Raw genomic sequence first — 20,849 nt, forward strand, 5'->3', positions numbered from 1 at the left:
TTTAAATGGTAAACACAACAGCTGCTTATTATTTAAATAATATAGTATGGTAGCATTAATTTAAATACACAAAGATGGGACAGCAGAAGATGCAGAGGTAGGGGAATGAAGAGAGCAATTCTGGACTTCAGTCCAGACAGGAAAATGATCTTAAGCACTGATCCTTCGTGATGTTCAGTAGTGCTGGGGCACTTTTAATTTGTAAAGTGGACTCCTCTGTCACCTCCTACAGGAAGCCTTCCTAGAACCCCAGATCCTCTTTCCTTTGAAATTCTGTGGCTGTAATGAACGCTGCCTTTGCTGAAAACACACCTTGTTCTCATCCTAGCTGATGCTGTCTGTAGGTTGACGAAAGCTAAGACATGTGAACGGTGTTTATCCAACATTGCATGTAATCTTTGCAGTAACCCCGTGAGGTCACTTCTCATGCCACTTTACAGTGGAGAAAATGGACGCTTTTTACACCTTGCTCAGGTCACACAGCTGGAAAGCACAAGAGCCTGGGCTTTAGTTTCTGTCTGTGTAACAGGCCAGTCGACTTGGAGCTGCCTTCCCTTCCCGCTGAGACTGGCTGCGATGCTGAAGATAACCACATGAGGGCGCCAAAACCACACTGGTGACATCCTGCCACCCAGCCAAATCATGGTCCCTTCAAAATTGTCCCCCAAAGCCAGAGATGATACTAGTAAATGCAGGCTGGGACACTCCCACTCAGGAGGGAGCAAGAGAGAAGGAACCGGCTCACAAACTGTCCTAGAAAAACCCCCACCCCTACCCCAGTCTTCCCAGAGCTGCTACACCAGCCAAGGTAACGCTCTGAGCTGGCCACCCTCAAACACCCGTGGCATGTGGAGATGGACTCGCTGTGTGGCTCTGAGCGGCCTCCTATCCCTCTGTGAACCTCAGTCTCTGGCCCTTGATGCTGGTCCCTGTGCAGAGATGCAGGGAGGCAGGCGTCAGTTCGCCCACCATTTCCTGTTGACTAGTTAAGGAACATGTTACCTGGGCTCACCTTGCTCCTGCTCACCAGCTCTTTCCAGGTCCTGTTTTATCCTCAATGTTTGTTAAACTGAACCAAAACAGAAATTTTAAAACTCCCCCAAACATGAAATAGGCATTTAGAAGTGACCACCAGAGACATTTTCTCCTCTCTTCAGGAAATATCCCTGGTTTCAAAGCACTGGGGTTTGCCAGTGTCGGGCCCGGGAACATGCCAGGGCTTTGCCCTCCCTTGAACATGGGCCTCCCACCGCAAGCCCTGTGTGTGTGTGTGGTGGGGAGGGGTGTGCTCTGACGGGCTCAGGAGTTGGACCTGGGGATTGGAATATGGAATCAAGGCCTGAGACCTGGGGGAACAGTGCTGGAGGAAGCAGCCTGCTAGGGGACAGAGGGCCACACGCTTGGGAGGGAGGGAGAGGTAGGGGGTTCCCGAGGGCCAGGTGGGGGTGGGGCTCCACTCCAGAGCAGGCTTCCAGGCGAGCTGGGGTGGGAGGTGTGGGGTGGGGAGGTCCCTGGCCTCCTCAGGTAACCCGTGAGGGAGGAAGGAGCTCGGGCTGCAGACCCTCTAGGCCTCCGCGTCTCAGGCTGCGTAAGGACGTCATCACGATCATGACACGGGAACAAACAATGGGAGACTGAATGCCAGTCGTACCCTACCTGCCTCTCCCGGATGCAAAAAGTGTGAGTGCTAGTCGCTCAGTTGTGTCCGACTCTGTGACCCCACGGGTTATAGCCCGCCAGGCTCCTCTATCCATGAAATTCTCTAAGTGAGAATACCGGAGTGGGTTCCTATTCCCTTTTCCAGGTGATCTTCCTGACCCATGGATCAAACCCAGGTCTCTCGCATTGCAGGCAGGTTCTTGACTGCCCGAGTTACCAGGGAAGCCCTCAGCGGGCCAGCATCTCTCAGTCTTCAGGAAGACCAAGAATGGCTTCCTGCTACGAGCGATGAACGCCCCTCTCCTAGCCTCCACAGGATGAAGCCCTCAGAGGCCCAGAGGCCTCGCCATCTCCTACTATGCAGGCTGCGCTACACTGTGACCCCCACTTGTTACCTCTGCTGGGATTACCAGGCTTTCAGGCTCATCCTCCAAGGCACAACTTTTCCTGACTGCTGCAGAGAGACTCAATCGCCCCGCATCTGTCCCCCACCCCCAGCCCACGTCTATTGCATCACGTGTAGTTGCCTGTTTTCCCCCACACTGGACGCTTCCTGAGGGCAGGGGTTGGGTTCTGTTCTCCTCTGTAGCCACCAGGCCCAAGGACTCAACAAATGTTTGCTGAACAAATTAATTTGTTTTCACTTAATGAGCTCATTAGGACTCTAGCTTCCTCCTAATTAGGAAGCAAGAAGTTTCCTTTTTTTCCTGTAACGATCCATCTTTGGGGAATGATGGCAGAACTTCAACTTCGGCAAGAAGAAGGCAATCAAACTAGACCCCCGGCACACGTTTGCATTTGAAAGAAAGAAAACATGCAGGCTCAGTGAGGTACAGTTTAAACAAAACACGTGTATATTAAAAGGTTCACATTAAATATACATTATCATACAGTCCATCACACAGAATTAGATCTTTACAGGACACTTTCAGCAGGAGGTGGTGGTCACGAGGCTCCTGGCAGTGACACAACAGCCCCGAGGAGAAGGGGAGAGGCTGGGGGCTGTCCATGCCCAGGGGGTGCCTGAGTGGGTCTCTGTGGGGTTCTGGAAGGTGCTCCTGCATCTGGGCTCTGGGTTGTGCTGGTTTCACTGGACAACTTGCCCCATTTGTCTCCGTCAGTAATCGCTGGTGGAAGGTAAAAGAACAGATGTGGCAGCTTGCTGGATGACCATCTGATCCTGCCAGGACCCTTCACGGGCATCGATGGGCCAACTCCAAACGCCAGCCTGCCCTGTCTGCCCGTTTCTGCAGGCACTGTCCTTGGGGTCTGGGAGAGCACATGGTAAGCCTGGCTGTCTGTCCCTGCTGGGCCCTTGATCAAGTGACATCAACTGCTTCCCTGAGTGTGTATTGGAGAGCTGGCCAGAGCCCGGTGTTCTGAATCTTAAAAAGGCAACCTCCGGGGCCTGTGACTGCAGAAACAGAATATCCACCAAGGGCTCCACCTGTTGATTCCCAGGCCCCTGCTGGAAGATGGCCCTCTGTCTGCCCACCAGAGCCGCTCTGGGAGGGGAGGCACGGCTCAGCTGGGATCGGCCCAGCCTTCTGAAGAGGGGCCTTTTCACCTCTTTCTTTAGAAGGGTGGCTCTGTGAGCCTGTTTCCTGACAGGCAGGTGGGCCCTCTCTCCCCACAAAGCCTCCTTTCTTTCTGGGTCGCCATCTTGCTCTGGAGGGGCTGCCCAAAAGGCCTTGACTCCTCGGGGCTCAAGGACATTACTGCTGAAGTGGTTGGGGCATTATGGTCAATAATGAAGCCAGCAATGGAGGGAAAGAAAAGGGGGAAAAAAGCCCCAGCAGTCCTGTGGCTCTGAGCAATGCAGCCTGTTAGGGGTTGGAGGCTGTGCTCTGAGACAAAATGCTGAGGCGGGATATTGTGTGGCAGGGAGCTTTTTTTTTTTTCCCCACTAAGAAATCCAGCTCATTTTCCCCCTCATTAATTGGCAGCAGATGAAAAAAAAAAAAAAAGCCAAAACAAAACCCAAACCAATGCCAATAACCTGAATGTGAGTGTTTCTGAAAGGGAAAAGCTGTTTCAATTGTTAGATGTCCAAGAAAACATGAATACACGCAGCCAGAGGAAACAGTCACAATTAGAGGAAGAAGAGGGAGAGGTTCATAAAATTAAGGAAAAAAATTCCTTTTAGCAGCTCCCATCCTGTCAACTGGCTCCTCTGCCGACCTCAGTCCCCAAGGGGAGCTGGAGGCTGGGCCTCCCAGGGAAACCTCAGGAAGATGGAGGCAGGGCCCAGGAATCCCTTAAAAGAGTAAAGGCAAGAACAGAGGGTGAAGCAGCCTTTTTTCCCTCAGACCATGGGGTGGAGCCTTTTCTGAGGAGAAGTCTGTTCAGTGAGAATGCTCGTGGGCTCCTGTACTCCCTGACCTGTGGGTTTTAGGAAGGGCCCTGGAGGAAATCTGGATTTGCTGGTGGAGGAGGGGCTGCTGTGAGGTTCATCCCCACGCCCTACTCCGCGGGCTACCTCCCATCTCCAATCTCTAACTGGGTCCTAGGGATCCACTCTCCTTTGGAACCCCTGTTTGGACAAGTGCCAACACTTCACTCATTTTCTCACTCACTAGGGAAGAAAAAAAAGAGGAAAGCGTGAACCACTCTAGGTACTGTAGCCTCAAAGGATGTTTTGGAAAGAACAAAGGAAAGGTCAGGGTTGAAGTGTTGGAGACTAGGCCCAGGTCACAGGCAATGAGGCAATCATGAGGTGGATGGACCTGTGGGATTTATGGATGGGAGGGGCTGGGGCTGCCTGGACTGAGACAAGGATTCAGGAGACTGACCTGATTGGCTGAACTGGGCAGGAAGCAGGTGCTAAGGGAACAGCTTTGGCCACAGCCTGCTAAAATCCACCAGACACCTAAAGGGACATGGCTGGCTTCTAGTCCTGCTTTGCACTGGCTAAACGGGCAGCCAGGGCAAGTCCTCTCCTCTCATGAGGCCTCCATCTCTTATCTGAACTGTGAGTCGGGAGCATCTCGAAGGCCTGGCAGTGCTGGTGATGTTCAAGCTGAATTCAGCCCCCTCCTACTGGAGACGATGGTGACCAGACTTCCATTCCTCTTAGCCCACTGGCAGGCAGGATGACATGAGCTTGGTGAAGGTGCTGAAACTCGTGATGTATCTGGACCCCTCGGCACCTCCTTTAGTAGGTGGAAGCCATGCCTTTCATGCTGTTCCACGAGCTTGTTTCTTCCATTGCTTTTAACTGTGCTATGGGGGTGGGTGGGTCCGAGGAAAAGGGAAGGTAAGAGTAACAGCAACCTCACTGTCTGCTCTGTCTTGAAGGATCTGGCTCCTGTGAAGGGCGGGGGCAAGACGGCGGTGGAGTGTGGGTGTGTGTGAAGATGCTCCTCTGTGTGGAGGTAGTGCAGATGGCCAAGAGGACTCCATGTCCCCAGAGACATCAGGATTTGCCTTCCTCCAGGAGCAGGGTGACGTGACAGCAAGAGACAAAGAACTGGCTCAAGGGCCTCCTCTGCTTGTGGACTGTGAACTTGGACAAAGCACTCTCCTTCTCTGAGCCTCCCTTTCGCCACATGTGAAGTGCTCATGGGGTAGCACTGACCCCAGTTAACGGTGAGAGCACTTTATGGACTGCTGGGTGCTGTGTACCTGTGGGGTTAACACACACTTGCCATCACGGGGTGGCGGTATGCAGAGGGAGCATGGATGCTGGGTCAACATTGGAGGCTACCACTGCTGGAGCCTGAATGCCCCTTCCTGTCGGTTGACTCTCAAGGGTGCGAAGAAAACCCCTCTGCCCTGAGCTGGGGGCTCTGCCTCCTTCCCACGTGCCCAGAGAAGTTGCACCTTGCTCTGGGAACGAAACTCACAGGTAAGCACTTAACCCCCCTCAGAGACCCACTGCAATATATTAAAAAAAAAAAAGGGATAAGAATATATATTAAATGACTATTTTATTTACACACCCTATTCATAAATAATTGAATCCTTTTTTGACTGCACAACGATCCCTTGGAGATCTCCTAATGATTACACTGAGTGACTAGAAGTGGATTAGCGGGCTTACATCTGTGTGTGGTCGTGTTCTCCCACCAATGTGCTCACACGCACGCATACACACACACACACACTGACACACACACACCAGAAGGGAGGTGGGACTCCGGGGCCTTCTGGGCTCTCAAAACATCAGCACTTGGCTCCCAGCACCAGGAGGGGCCCGGTGGGAAAAACGGGGGCCCGGTACACAGGTGTGAATTCCTGACGGCCGGAGAACAAAGAGCCGCGACCCGGGAGCTGCCGCCCCCGCCCCTCGGAGCTGCTCTCCTTTGTTCATCCTGGAAGGCATCTCTTTGGATTTGCAAATATTTTAATTCACAGAAACTCGAGGAGGGGGTTGGGGGGTGGGGGCTGGGGTGGCGCGCTGGCTGTCCTTCAGTCTTTACCCAGGCCTTCTCCAGCCCCCCGCGAGTGGCGACAGCATTCTAAGACATGCAGTGGTGTGCTAGTACCATACACACGACACAAACTGGACACGGCTGGCAACAGCGGCCGGGGGCCACCGGCTCCACGTCTGCGCCCCGGCTCGGCGGGGCGGGGCGGGGCTCACAGGGTCCGCACAGCCACGGGGTAGAGGAGGGACAAGTGCTCGGCGCCTTTGATGGGCAGCTTCCTGGTGGTGTAGTAGTGGATGACCTCTGGGACACTGTCGAACGGGGGGCTGTTCTGACCCAGGACGTATTTCTCTTTGGTTTTGGCCAGTTTCATGTGCATGAAGCCCTGGTTGCTCCTGTGAACAAAGCGCAGAGGTGGTTAGGATCCGCGGGTGGGAGGGCCGAGGGTCCCTCAGGAGAGCAGTTCCTAGAGAGCCTCTCGCTTCTGCCCTGAACCAGTTTGTCATGAATTCACACTCATTACCCGAGAGGGCTCTCCCTCTGGCCAACCTCCTGTTGAGGTGTGGAAGGCTCCTCGCTGCCTGGGACAGACAAGAAACAGCCCTGAGCTGCCCCTCTCCCAGCCAGGAATGGAGCCCAGGCCCAGCTGAAATGTGGCCTCACCCGAGGGCCCCTCAATCCTAGCAACAGACACGGCTGCAGGAGAGTCGTCAAAACTCAGGAGATTTTGAGGGACTTCCTCAGGAAAACAAGCGAACCCCCAAACTTGGCTCCTCTCCCTATTACTGATGCAGAGGAGAATTTAAAAAGCCTTGCCTGGCAAGCACCGTGTCAGGGGTTATCACTCCCAGTTTACAGTGTGGCAGGATGACAGGTGAATTGTTTCCAAAAAACTGATGCTCTCCCTTCAATAATACAAACTGTCAGCAGGAAGGGGCTGCCCAGCCTGAGACTACATTTCCCAGCCTCCCTTGCACCCACGCTGTCATGTGACTAGTTGTAGCCAATGGAATGTGGGGAGGTGTGCTCCCCAGCTTTTCCCCAACGCTGGCAATCTCCTCTTGGTGCTTCCTTTCTCTGCTCAGTAAACCCTGCCTGCCTCCTCCAAGGCCCAGCCTGAATGTCTCCTCTGCCAGGAAGTCTTCCAAGTTCCCACTGGCAGAGCTCCTTCCTTCCTCCCACGGCACCGAGGATATAATGCCTCCATCAGCACTTGCCTTCCTGAACTGTAATTACTTATCCATCTTCTCGATTCCCCTGGGAGCAGGGTGCAGGCTCTGTGCCCACCATGCTTAGCATCTGCTGAAACGGGCAGTGGGTGGGTTCCTCGGAGATCAAAGCAGAGCCCTGAGCCCGTGACATGCATGCTGGGTGGGGCGCCACTTCTGCCTGGCCCAAGTGGACCTCTCCTACCTTCCACTGAGGACTCTGACCACATCGGGTCACTAACCCCCAGTTAACCCACCTTTGCTTAGGCTGCCCTTTCCCTGCTCACTCAGCTCCAAGCCTGGCCTAGCCACCACACCTGTGGATGCCTGGTTTCCAAAACACAGTCCAAATTTACTGAGTCACTTAGTGAGAAAGCTGGGGCTCTGACCTCCTGCGCCTTCTCCAGAGCCCATCCTTCCAGGAGACCAAGCCCATCCCAGGCGAGGCCAAGAGCGCTGTGTGGATACAGGTGTGCAGCCTGCAGCCCTTCTGAGCTTTGGTTCTCGTTTCAGCTGTTCCCACATCTCTTCCATCCAGGACTGGGTTCTCCTCCCTTACCGGTGCCTGCTCTATTAATGCATCAATTTGGACTCCAGGACCATTTTCAGATGGGGAGAGCAAATGCTTAATGAAGTGCAGGCACTGAGTAATACATCTGCTCATAATAATGTATTTAGAGATGTCACCCTCAGCTTAAAGGAAATCGTTCGGAGAGCAATTATGTTTCAAGAGAGAATAATTCCTGTAAAGAACTGAAATTTAAATCAAGATTTTTTAAGGCTGACAATGTTCTAATTACAGAGCCTGTGGCAAGCTCTGCTCCTCAGTGAAGGGTCATTTCACTGGAGAATTGCCTCATCTGAGAAGCAGGAGGCGCACTTGCTTAAGCCGGTGCGCGCTTTAAAATACGAGCAACTCCCTCTGAGCCCAAGACTCAGCTACCTGCTACCCACCTCCGTGGAGAGACGGCAAATCTGTGCTGGCCTAGAAGAGTCTGTAACTGCTTGAATGCAGGGCTGAAATTGTATGGCTAATAAAACTGGGGACAGTTAAGAAGCCTTGTAGTCTTGGAGGCCATGTGCTCAGTTTTACCTGAAAAAGGGGTGGGTGGGTATGGGGGCAACAGGGCTGGAGCAGAGGTGAGTGACCGGGGTGGGTGGGTGTGGCCTCGGATATGTCATGCCCTCTGCCTGGGTGATATTTTGGGCTTTGCAGCTGGTGCTACAAAGCACAGGGTGTGTTAGATCTCAACAACTAGCTGTGAGCTGGCCTGAACGCCAAAGCTTTCATGGCATTGTGGGTATGAGGTCACTAGGGGAACCGATTTACTATCTAAGGAGGTTAAAGAAAATAACTCATATGGCTTAACAGGATATTTTCATACCAGTTGTTCTGAAAACATTCAGTGAGGAAAGTGGGCAGGGATGCTGGCAACAGGACAGAGCCAGAAAAGGAGGCTGAAGCTCCTCTGTTCTGAGATCGAAGGCTCTCAAGGTCACCGCATACTAGGAACTCCACACTGATGTCTCCATCTCAACAGACATGGGCAGGCACTGGGACCTCCCTGCAGTCCTTCCTGACTCTCCAGGCCCACTGGTTTTTCCTCTGATGCTGGTATTTCAATACATACTCGTTTATAACCCTGAGCTGGGCTATGCTGAGGGGTAGTTCAGAGCTCAAGGCAGCGAACTCAGGCCTGTGACCCTGGAATCCAGGGCCTGACTGTCCCCGGCAGAGGGAGAAAGGCCCATGAGCTGGCCCTCAGGCTGGAGTCCCTGCAGGAACAGCCCTTCCCCTTGGGCTCATGCACTGCACCCTCTTGTTCTCTGGACCTCAGGCTCTCCTTGGGCCGTACTGGGCTCTGTCTCTACCCATACTGGACACACGGGAAGGCTAACTGCATGGCCTCTGAGGGCGCTTCTAGATCTAAGGTCCTAGATTCCATGTCTATGAGCATAATCTGCTGCCCATGAGGTGAGGGCTTCCTGCAGGAAGGGATCAAGTCAGCCTCATGCCCCCTCCACTGCTGCTCTTGGCCTCCAGTCCCATTCTCACAGGGCGCTGGCCTGGATGGCTCTCAGGGCTGATGTTTCCTGGGCACTTCCTGTGAGCCAGGCAATGTGCCCAGCACTGAAGCTCCAGACAGGAGGTAGCTGACAGGGGGTCACGCAGCCATCAGCTGCTGCTGCTTCCCTCCCCGGGGGCCTTTCCCAGAACCCATGCTCCTGACCTCAGCACTGTGAGCTCCAGAAGAGGGCCCAACCTAGCCCCCAACACTCCCCGTGAGGCCAGCCAGGGGGCGAGTGAGAGGCATCAGACCCTGAGCAGGTGACTTCTTGACTGCCAGCCTCAGTTCCCATGGCACCCATCCTGCCAGTAACAGTGGATCAGAGCAGCATAGGGGCTGGCAGTAAATGGTCGTCCCGGGGACCGGGGATGGTGTGTCCTGACCAGTGGAGTCCGCAGCCACGGAGGGACCATCACAGAGTTGGTGGGCCTCGAGAGGTGAGCGGGGCTTTCTTTCTGAGACAGTCTGTCAAACCCTGACTTAACGCAAACTATGGGCAGAGCCTTGTCAACACACACCCAGGAGGTGTGATGCAGTGATATATCCTGATCGGTCACAAGGTCCCCACGAGTGAGATGCCACCTAACGACAGCTGAAGATTTAAAAACAGCTGCCAGGGATGATTTTAATAACTGCCAACTCAGAGGAGGAAATCCAGCACAAGATTAAAATTCTTGGAGAATGGAGGGTACATCGGATACCCAGCATGCATGGGGATGTGTGGGGCTTTAGGAGCAAGAAGTAGCCTAGGGACCATGCATCCAGGGCTGGTTCCAGGCCTGGCCACCTCCCCGTCATGGCTTCTGAGAAGGCATGGGTCCCTGGGGAGCTCAGACAGGCTGCCACCTCCTGCCAAGCTCCTGCGTCAGTCCTGTCTCCTTTGATAGGACATCCTACGAGAGCTAAGTCACAATTAGGGGTGTCTCCAGCGGGTGACCTGTCTAATGAGTCTTGTAAGGCTGGTGGAGGCTGGGGATGCTGGGGCTGTCAGGGTGTTCAGATCGCTCATTACCATCACAAAAAGCACCTCCTTGTAACTGGGATTATCAAACGTGCCTGGCGCGTCAGGCCTAATAACAGGCCCCACCTCGTCTCATAATCATGGGCTTTAATAAAACATCACTCAGCCCGCAGCTGCCGGCCTGAGCAGGGTGCGAGGCCTCACCTCACGCTTTTAGACCTAATTGCTTGATGCATATTTCATGAAGAATCTTGGGTAATAGTTATGTTAAATCGCTTCTTTTCATGATGAAATGACTTTAAAAATACTTGATATAATATTTATGTGGGAGAAGTCGAGGAAATTGTCCTTTGGGATTAGTGTGTAGGACCTGGTTACAGGAATCCACGCTCAGAGGTGTGATCCCAGGGCTACCTCTTTTGAAAGGTAGTTGGCGAGCTGCTCTCTTCATGGAGATGCTCCAGGACATTGTCCCTCAGCTCAAGAGCATCCAGGGGTGTCCTTGGGACCCTGCAGAATAAAGGCTCAACCCCACTGTGCACCGAGCTGCCGCCACAGGCTATCTCATTTAAGCCTGCAGCTTGGTGTAACTACCGTTGTTGACAGAGGGGGAAACCAAGGCTGAAGGAGGCTGTGTGCCTCTATGGGCACCTTGGGGCCTACATGACAGGTACTTCCTGAGGCAACGCTGCCTCAGCACATCTGCTCTCTGACCTCCAGGGAGATGTCTACAGAGAAAAATGTCTACAGAGAAGACACTTTTCCTCCTCATCACACCTGTGAGCAAGCCTCTCCAGAAACACTCTTGAGTGTCTGCAGAGAAGCATGCTCCACGGGGCTGCTGTGGGAGAAACCACCCAGACCTCCAGTGATAGGGGCCTTCAGGGGAAAGGCACTGGGGTGACATCTCCTGAGGACTTTGCGGGTGCAGGTTGGCCCTGCACAAGCTTTGAACTTCCCGCTTGGGGCCAGGGAGCCTGGCAGAACAAATATGTGCAACGTGATTGTCACTGCCCTTGGTCGGTGACTGGACAAACCTGTGGCTTCACAAAGAAGCTGGGAGGGCTGACATTATCTGCAAGAACACCAAGGGCCAGAGGGAGAAGCAATCTGCCTGAATTGCAGTGAGAGGACACCAGGGCTTTCTGAGTCCTTATAGCCATGTGGTGGGGTTCGCCAGCTGTGCCATGCATGGGGTGGGGGGCATGAAGGCCCCTTCCAGCTGAGACGTTCTAGGGGTCGAGGGAGCTGGGGGAAGGGGTTTACGAGGTCACACGCCTTCTGAAATCGCCTTCAGGGGGACAAGCCAAAAACGCATGCACCAAGTTATAGAGCACAAACATCTAAATGTGAACACTGCTGAGCCAAATGACTTGATTTACAACCAAATAATCAGACTTTCAATAAATGCACTGGCAGTGACTAGCCTCCCCAAGAAGCCCAGGCATTTCTCAAGCTCTAAGTTGGTGGCTCAGGGTGAGATCTTCAGTAAATCACGATGAAAAGCCATCTCCGGGGGAAGGAGAGCCAGCCGATGCCTTTTGCAGCAAGGGTTGTTTTGTGCCACAAAATGCAACAGGTGGGTCAGAATGAACCCATCGGGGGCAATTTTCTCAGGAGTAGACTAATAAAGTGTTAGACAGGAAGACTGCAATGATCCAGACAGCTGAGGAAGTGAGCCTCCCATCGCTGGAGGTGTGTGACTGGGAGGGTAATGATGTTTGGATGACTTTTGTAATTCCTCTGGTTGGTGTCCCTACATAGGCTTCAGCAAGAGCACACGAAAACTACAAGGGGAGATGTGGATGCAGAGCGAAGGGTGATGTGTGAAATGTTTCAGAGCTTTAGGAAGAGGAAAGAGGACTTTCCTAGGGATACGAACACCCTTTAGTGTTTGAAGCACATCGGGTTGATGTGATGGCTGGACTGAAGTCAGATGCCTGGGTTCAAACTCTGATCCCACTTATGTCATTGGCTGGGCAGGTCCCCTCTCCCTGGGCCTCAGCATGCTTGTCTGGAAAAGGTAGAGGGGGGTTCCTCCAGCGCGGAAGTTCTCAAGCCAGTGAGAGACGTCACAGGGGCGTGGGGAGCTGCACCAGCGCTGCCAGTGGCACTGGTATACTCACACAGGGATAGCTAGTTTCCGGGCTTGGGGAAAGCACAGTGGCAAAAGCAGGCTTCTTAGCATCTGTGCCAATGGGATGGACAGAAAGCATTCAGGCCTGGGGGAATGGGGTAGGGGGTGTCTCCTTCTACAGGACAAGCCCCTCTCTACCCATACTCTCCCTGGGGCACTGGTTGTCAATGGGGCAAGTTTACCTCCTTCCTGGGGGCACTTGACAATGTTTGGAGACAGGGGAGCCGCTGGCATCTCTAGGTGGAGGTCAAGGACGGTGCAGAGGACAGAGCCACAGCATAGAATAACCCAGCCCAAACTTCAACAGCGGCAACTCATGGGTCACCAGTGCCTCAAATCCTTCATCTGTGAAGTGGGGCTAACAAGAACAGATGCAAGGGAGAAGCGAGAATGTGTCTGTGAAGGAAGCAAGAACACCTGACAGAGGTTAGTCGTCCGGCTCCTCATTCAAGGGCTGAAGACGTGGCACAGAATTTGCCAAAGGGATGCAGAGGCTCCAGGCTGTCTCCAAGGACAAAGCCCGCACCGTCACTCCAACCAGCAGGTGCGGGGGAACACGAAGCACCTGAAGGCGGGTCCAGAACAGGGATCGGGCAGGTGCTGGGCAAAGGCAGTTGTTGAGGCAAGCACCAGCTGCTGCGGAGAGGACTTGGAGGGCGCAGTGGTTTTCATAGGCAAAAGGGGAGCTGGAAACCTGAGGCTGAGCCAGGTGATGCTGAGAAGGAGATGAGGGGAGCACTCCAGGGTGAGGAAGGTCAGACGAGGGCAAAGGGATCACTGCCTGCAGGTCCAGACGGACCCAGACCTGAGCTGAGTCTCCCAGATTGCCACTTCTGAGCTGTGCCTCTCTTGGAGCCTCAGTTTCCTCACTGGAGCTTTCACTGCCCACCCGGAAGGACTGTCCTGAGGTCCCAGCTGGGTGGGGCATGGCTTCGTTTGCACCCACACACTGCAGGAGCCCTCGTAGAAGGTGCTGCCCTGGCTGAGCACTAAGTGTGCCCCGCCCTCTGCCTGGTCTGCCGTTTGTGGCCGTGTTGGCAGCGGGCCCACCTCCTCCAGCGGGGCAGCCTGCCTGGCTGAAGTGGGAGGCCTGGCTTCTGGCCCCAGCTCTGTCACCAGATGACAATGGGCATGGCGTTTACATCCCCGAGATCAATTTTCCCAAACATCGAGTGGTGTTTCTCAACACTCTCAAAAGCACATTGTTACACACCAGGGTCCATATGAAAACAGAATGGGAATGATGAGGAAAGAGCCCTCTCTGCTTAAAAAGTCCTGGTCTAAGGCAGTACTGTGGGTATTGCTTTGCAGTCAACATTTCTGATGGACACAAGACACCAAGCAGAGGCTTTTGAGGCCATGTCTTTCCCTGACTTTATTTTACAGATGACATGAGACCCAGAAAGGGGTGGAGGATTGCTCCCATTCTCCAGTGAACCCAATATGACCCCTACCTTATGCCATCAGGCATAGGGCACTGTCCATAGCCTCTGTATGCTCTGAGAAGGCAGTGATGCTCTACAAGGTGCAGGGTGGAGGTAGGCATGCAGGGAGAGGGAAGGAGACAGCAATCCACCTAAACCCCAGTTCTCACCTTTGTCCTTAAAGCACAGTGATTACCCTCATTATCCTACAGACCCAACTCCTTTCCTGGTGGGGCTTTCCTCGCTAACTGAGCAACTGATTCATTAGCACAGCAAAGAAGGGGACGCCCACAAAGCATCTGATCCAACTCACAGTTTTACTTAAAAAAAACAAGTAAAGAAGGAAAATCCAGAAAGGTCTTTAAAAACTGCAGACTAAAACAGATCTATTTGCTCAGCAGCCCTGCCTCTAACCTGAGGATCCAATCTTTCTCCCTGGAATTTCAAAGGCACACACTTGACTCTAAACCAAAGTGGCCCTGGCCAAAGGCCTTTTGCAAATCATGTGAAAGACAGTTATTGGTGGTTTTCACTGGAAAAGCTCCCAATAAGCCTTGGGGATCTGGGCCACAGTCTCTTCATCTGTGAAATGGGGAGATCTTTATGACGTTCCCTAACCTCACTGAAAGCAAGGGAAAAGAGCCCTGAGCAGGAAGTCGAGACCTGGTCCCACCCCTGGTTCCTACCCTCCTGGGCCTTGGTTTTCCCATCTACACAACGGAGGGAGAGGCCAAGGTGATCACTGAGGTCCCACAACTTCTAAACCTTTGAAACTTAGCACATAGAAGATGCTCACACCATGCGGTCAGGAAAGAATGACTTCAGATATTAAACAAAACGATTGACCTTCACTGCAGATGCCCCAGAGTTCCAGGGCTGGAAGAGAAGCACAGGTTTCTCAAACAGAGTTTCTTAAACGAGCCCCGGAATGCCTACATCAAGGTCCCCGGGGATTTGCTAAGCCTGTGGCTTCCTGGGCTTCTCTGGAACTAGAATCAGCCTTTAACACGCTCTTCAAGAGATTCTGATGCCCATTCAAGTCTGAGAACCACCATTCTAGTTCTTATGTGGTGAGGCAAAGTCCACCTTCACATTTCATGTCCAGCATTTTCTTTTTGCCCACCCACAGCGCTGGGCTAGCTCACTCCTTACAGGGACAACCTTTTTCGACCTTTGATGGCTCTCCCCATGAGAAAGTCCTTCTACGTTCTGAGCTGAACTGTGACTTAGCACAGTCCTGCAGGCCACAGCTGCTCCACCTGCCCTGGGAAGGCCCGCCTGAAGAGCAGGGCACACAGCAGGTAGAGACCCGAGGCTGCTCCTCTCTCCAGCGGTCCTCAGAGGGCAGAAGCTCCCATCCTTTCCCATTCTGGTCCCCCCTGCTGCTCACAATCTCTCATATGCTGGTGCTGCAACTGGACAGTGTCTCCCATGGGTCTATCCCACTTGGCCATTAGTCCAGCTGTCTGGACACGACTCCATCACCATGTGCACACCCCAAGCCTTCGCTGAACTTCTTTCTGGTGTCTGCTGACCTCCAGAGTCCACTCTGTCTTCCTCCTCCTCCTGATCCCAAAGGATAGGATCTCATTGGCTTTAGAGTGTTAGTGGGTCAGACAACATGCACCTCTTGACCCAAACCAAAAAGGGCACCAGCCCAAGAACACGAAGAAGCAAAAGCCCACTGGCTGTAGCCACACTTGGAAGGTTTGCAAATGTAATTTTGAAAGGTCACTGTCAGCCCTTCGTAATTTGGGCTCTGGAGGGCGAATCCTCTCATGTCGGGCATCCATTCTGGCAGCTTCTTGACAACCTCTGTCCACAGGGTAGAGCGTTCTCTCAAAATTAAATCGCTGGCTCTTTGCTCCCTAATGAAATTGATTTCGGCCTTGATACACAACAGAGCTTTCATTTTATTATTTGGCTAGGGTTTGACCACATTAATTACAGTTTTTTTCAGCATGGCTGCAAGTAATTGAGTTCCAAAAAGTTACTGACTATTGGAACTGATGGCTTTTTAAAAGCATAACTACCACAGAAGTGAAACGGTCAGCTCTCATTTTGTCACAGAAGATTTCTGGGGGGTAATATTGGAACAATTCAGGACAGGAAGAAGCATTTTTCTGGTTTGAAAATCTGAACTCAAAATGGGATTGTGCTCACGTTTGGAGCCTGTCTGTGAAACGTGGGTGTGCCCGGCACACACTGCCTCACGCATCTGCCGCCCCAGTGGCTTGGTCATCGCTTGTGTCAGAACGCATAAACTGCCCCAAGCTTTTAATCATTGTTATTGGCACAAGTCTACCTACCTTAGAGGATACGCTGTGGAAGCCTCTTCAAATCAGTTTCTAACACCAGGTACCAGGGATTGCAAAGTGCCTACCTGGCACTGTGTAAATGCGTTTTCCCCTGGGAGGCTGTGTTCAGCCAGGGCGGGCTATACACCTTAGTGTCAGGTGGAAATGATGGGCACACAACTACTCTGAGCAAGTTGCGGGGTGGGAAAGAATTGTGCAAGAGAGAAAGGGCCAGAAATGCAGAAAGCTGTGGGGAGAGAGAAAGAGAGCTGACCAGGACTTCAGAGTTTATAAGGCACAGCTTTGTCCACCTGGGCCAAATGTTTAGTCACCTTGACCAAGGGGGGCTGACATGGTGGCACCACAGGGAGAGGGGACACTGCAGGGACCTCTCCTCTAATGCCAAACCTAATCGTCCTTCTACCTTGCTGTTACTTTACAATACATTATTATCCTTCTAGGCCCTGCTCACACGCCACCTCCTCCAGGAAGCCTTCCAAGATGCCACCAGTCAGACTCACTTTCTTCTTCCCTTATTTATTCCCTGCCACACTTCCCTCCACCACACCCCTCACCTACTCTTGTCCCTCTGTCTCCCTATCCAGCTGGAGGCCTGGTGCCCAGCGGGAATGCAGCAGTGACACCTAGGCAGCTGACCTGTCACCTCTGCCCTGAATGTTTGTGCTGAGAATGTGACAGGCTATTCCCCAAACCGTCTGGAGCTGTGAGCAGCGTGTGGATTTTCAAAAGGAAAATAGCAAAAAAAAAAAAAAAAGTTCTAATTAAAGCATTTCTAATGAGCCAGCTTTGCCAAAACCAATTGTTTCTTATATTCCTCCTGGGTGAAGCAATCTTTTTTTAAAAAGGCATTAAAAGTGGCAGAAAGCACCCTAGGCTGGAAGGAGGTCGGCGGCTGCTGACTGTTGGGGGGTGGGGCGCGCTCAGCAAAGGGCGGGATTGAGGCACAAAATGTGTGCATGTGTGAGTGTGACACACACTCAGACACAGCAAAACATCATTTTTATAGCTTTAGAATTTGAACTGTGGGAGCAAAGACGAGGGCTATAAAATCTGACATCCGATTTTATAAATCTGCCGCAAATACCAAGAAAGTTTATGGAGAAAATGAGAGAAGAAAATACAGTGCTACGGGGCTTCAGAAGGTTAACAACCCTGGGGTGCGAGTCGAGGCATCTGGGCTCCGCCAGCAACTTGCTGCGGGACCTCGGGAAGGTCCTTTTCCCTCCCTGTGCCTGTTTCTCTCATCCGAAAGCCAGGGTCTTGACCTGGATGATTCAAGACTCTTCCAGTTGCAAGGGCCTGAGGATGTGGGGAACAGGAAACCTTGAGATTTTACTGAATGAAGCTGGGTGCTTCAAGCCCCACCAAATGCCTCAAGAAGGGGGCTGGTTATATTTCCTCTGGGGAACATCCAGTTATTTATTTAGCTATTAGCAAAATAAGACCCCCAATACTTCCCTGGGGAAGGCACAAGTCTCTATAAATAACCCCACCTGCATTTATACAGCCACTCGGGGTTTACAAGATCTCCCTTCCGCTGTGTCCCTGAGCCTCAGGGGTGAGGCTCAGAGACGTGAAATAATTCGCTGGGTGACCCCCACAGCCGGTGGAAGCAGTGGGATTCAGGCCCTGGTCCCCTGGCCCCTGACTGCGTCCCTTCTCTGATGGCAGGTACGAGGTCTGTTATCTGTCAACACGGCCTGGGCCTGCAGTACCCACGTGCCCTCCCAAGTTCCCAAACAAACCATTCCCAGATGGCTTTTGCAAAAATATTGTTAAATAAATCCTATTAACAAGATGTTAGAAATGTGACTGGAAAGAAATGTTTTTCACCATTTTGAGACCAGTGCCTCAGAAAGGAAACTGTCCCAGGGAATGAGAGGCTTCCTGGCGATGGACGGGCAGTTGGAATCGCGCCCCGCCCCCCACCCCGTAACCCCGCTCCCCCTCTGCCACCCGGCAGGCGAGCCACACGGCAGATTTATGTAGCTGATACAAGATAATTAAAAACCAGCTGGAAATGTAATCAGGGTGGCTCAGACGCTGGAGAGGACTAGGGAGCTCTCGGGGGAGTAAAGGGCAACACTGTGTGCCTAGCTCGGAGGGGAGATGCAGCAGGTCAGGAAGGGAAACCCCAGCCCATCAGCGGGCACCTTGGGCACTACCAGGCTGGCAGGTGCTCTGGACAACGGGCTGGCAGTGTGAGTGCAGGCACCTCTTGCCTCTGGGTTTGGGGCAGCAATTGGGGCAGGGATGAAAACTCGTCCTGAGTTAGGATGAGTTTCCTGCGTTTTTCAAAACTGACAGTTCCAGGTCTGTGCTGCAGCTGATGGAGCCACCACTCACCCGCCCGTTCAGAAATTGGAACGAGGCCCCAGGCTCCTTGCTCTTTCTCATCCTCTTCGGTTCTACCAAGACACGACCTCTGTTTACTCCCACTGCCTGAGTCCTTCGCTGAACTGTTGCAGCCTCCTCGGCAGCCAGCCCTCCACCCCGACCCACCTTCCAGATTCATCCACTGTCAGATGGGGCTTCTGAAAACCTCTGTCTCTAAAGTTCACTGTTTTCATTTCGTCTCCTGCACAGAACGTTTGAGGAGCCTCTTGTTTTGCCTACAGCAGTAGCTCCTAATTGCACCATTTCCTTTAAACCTTTTAGAGAAGGCGAAAACATGCTGTCCACTAATTGAGCAGAAAGTTCATTTTCCCTCCATCACCCCTGAAAGGATGTGAAACCCTCCGTGTAGCAAGAGCAGAGATGCAGATATCCCCCTCCCCTGCTTGCTCTTTGTCTCAGGCTAACACAAATGCTGCCAAAACACAGGGCCTGGCTGAGAAGCTAGGAGGCAGACAAGCTTCTTCCTCTCTCTGGCCTTAGTTCTGCATGCCTGTTGAGGTGGCCATCATCTTCACGAGCTGATGAGGAACTGGCAGATCAGAGAGGTAAGTGACTTACTCAAGGTCACACAGTCATCAAGAGGGCAGCCTGGATTCAGCATGGGCTCTCAGCTCTCAGTGACTTGTCTCAGTCACAGCAATGCAGGATTTTCTCAAGTGGCAGCCTGTATGAACTCTAAGATCCTATCACCATAAAGGGGAGTGGATGTGGGCATGGACAGTCAGGTAATTCTCAAGGTACTGAACCACACCAAGCTCTTTTCTCAATAACCCATAGCTGTAGCAAAGTCTGTAACAAAGACAGTGAGCTACCACTAACTTACTGCCTGCTGGGCACAGGCCAAGCACTTCACGTATATCATCTCTTGATGAGTATCTCTGTAAAACCCATTTTATAGATGAGGAAACCGAGGCTCAGAGATGTTATGTCCCTTTGTCCAAGACCATCCTGCTAGTAAGTGGCAGAGCTGGGGTTCAAAAGCCCAGGCCAGACTGATCCAGAGCTCACGTCTTCTGCTACACCAAGCTGTCTATTCTGGGGAGATGGGGGGGATGTTAGTGATTGGATCGACTGAAAACTGGGTTGGAAAGTAGGCAGCTTCTCTCCTCCTGGTCTGCTGTTTCCTCAGCATGGGCAGCTCCTCACCCTACCCATCCCCAACTGTCTCAGCCCTCCTCATTCCCCAAGGCCCAGGTCAAAACCCTTCCTTGCCCCACCCCCTCCTGCCATCACTGCCTGCCTGGAATCAGCCAGCTACCTCTGTGCCAGTTTGTCTGACCCCTGCCTCTCTTTCTTTGGTATCCCCCTCTTCCAGCCCCCACACCCACCTGGCAGCTCACAGAGGTACAGAGAAAGGGGGTCGTGGGGGCAGACAGCCAGGAAACTAGGGCCCCGGTCATCAGAGCTGGGCAGTGCCCCGGCGGTACATACCTGCCTTCCTTGAAGCCCTCAGGGGCAGGCTAGGGAGGAGGGCATGTGGTGACAGAGTCCCACATTCTGGGGCAGGAGGTCATGCTGGGTAGGGAAGCCCACAGTGGCTGGGAAGCCTCCACTGGGGTCTGGGAGACCACCCTGGGGGGTGAGACCACCCTGGGGGCTCGCCCAGGGGAGCAGCCACTGTGGGGCTAAGAGGACGAAGCCTCAGACGCCCACTCAACCAGGGGTGCTCAGACGGCAGAAGGAAGTGACGTCCGTGCTCCCTCTGATGATCGAAGGGTGAGCAGTCTTTCCGCGTTCCCCCACCTCTCCCCACCCCACAAACTGTTATTATTTCTTGCTCCTGGCTGTCAGCAGCAACAAACTAAGATTAATCACTTGCCCGCCTGCCTAGACCCAGACATGCCTACTGTTTGAAAACTCTCTCCTTTACCATATAAATCAATGAGGGGAGAGAAGAAAGAAAAACAACCCTAACAGAAATGCGCCCCCAGCACCCCTGGAACACAGCCCATCGCCTCCTCTGGCCCCGCCACACGCACCGCCCTCCCGGGGAGCATCTGTTGGGTGAAGACTGGCTGCCCAGTGGTCAGCACAACCTCCCAGCTCCAGGCGGGAACCTGAAGGGCCTCGTTTGGCAATCAGACCAGGAGGCATTTTCTTGATAAATCGTCCCGCCCCCTCCTCCCCACCTGAAGAAGGAGATGGGGCCTTCCCACTGTCCTTAGGACAGAGCAGAAAGAGAAGCTTGTCCTGACCATGGAGACCTTGACCTGGATGCAAATTTACGAATCAAACACTGGACCCTCTTTCTATGGGCACTGGGGGTGGGGACAAAGACACCGGCGCAAGTCATCCAGAGGCAGCTA

The 20,849-nt window shown here is 52.9% G+C and overlaps 1 protein-coding gene across 1 annotated transcript in view; it reads right to left on the reverse strand.

Annotated features, from left to right (window-relative positions):
• The window catches only part of SHB (SH2 domain containing adaptor protein B), a 137,711-nt gene continuing 119,352 nt past the window's right edge, over positions 2,491 to 20,849 (reverse strand). The window contains exon 6 of the mRNA XM_005683946.3: positions 2,491 to 6,424. Coding sequence (XP_005684003.3) covers positions 6,241 to 6,424 — 184 coding nt within the window. The 3' untranslated portion in view covers positions 2,491 to 6,240. The remainder of the gene's footprint in view (positions 6,425 to 20,849) is intronic.

Source organism: Capra hircus, chromosome 8 (genome assembly GCF_001704415.2).
Source record: "Capra hircus breed San Clemente chromosome 8, ASM170441v1, whole genome shotgun sequence".
Classification (NCBI taxonomy): Eukaryota; Metazoa; Chordata; class Mammalia; order Artiodactyla; family Bovidae; genus Capra; species Capra hircus.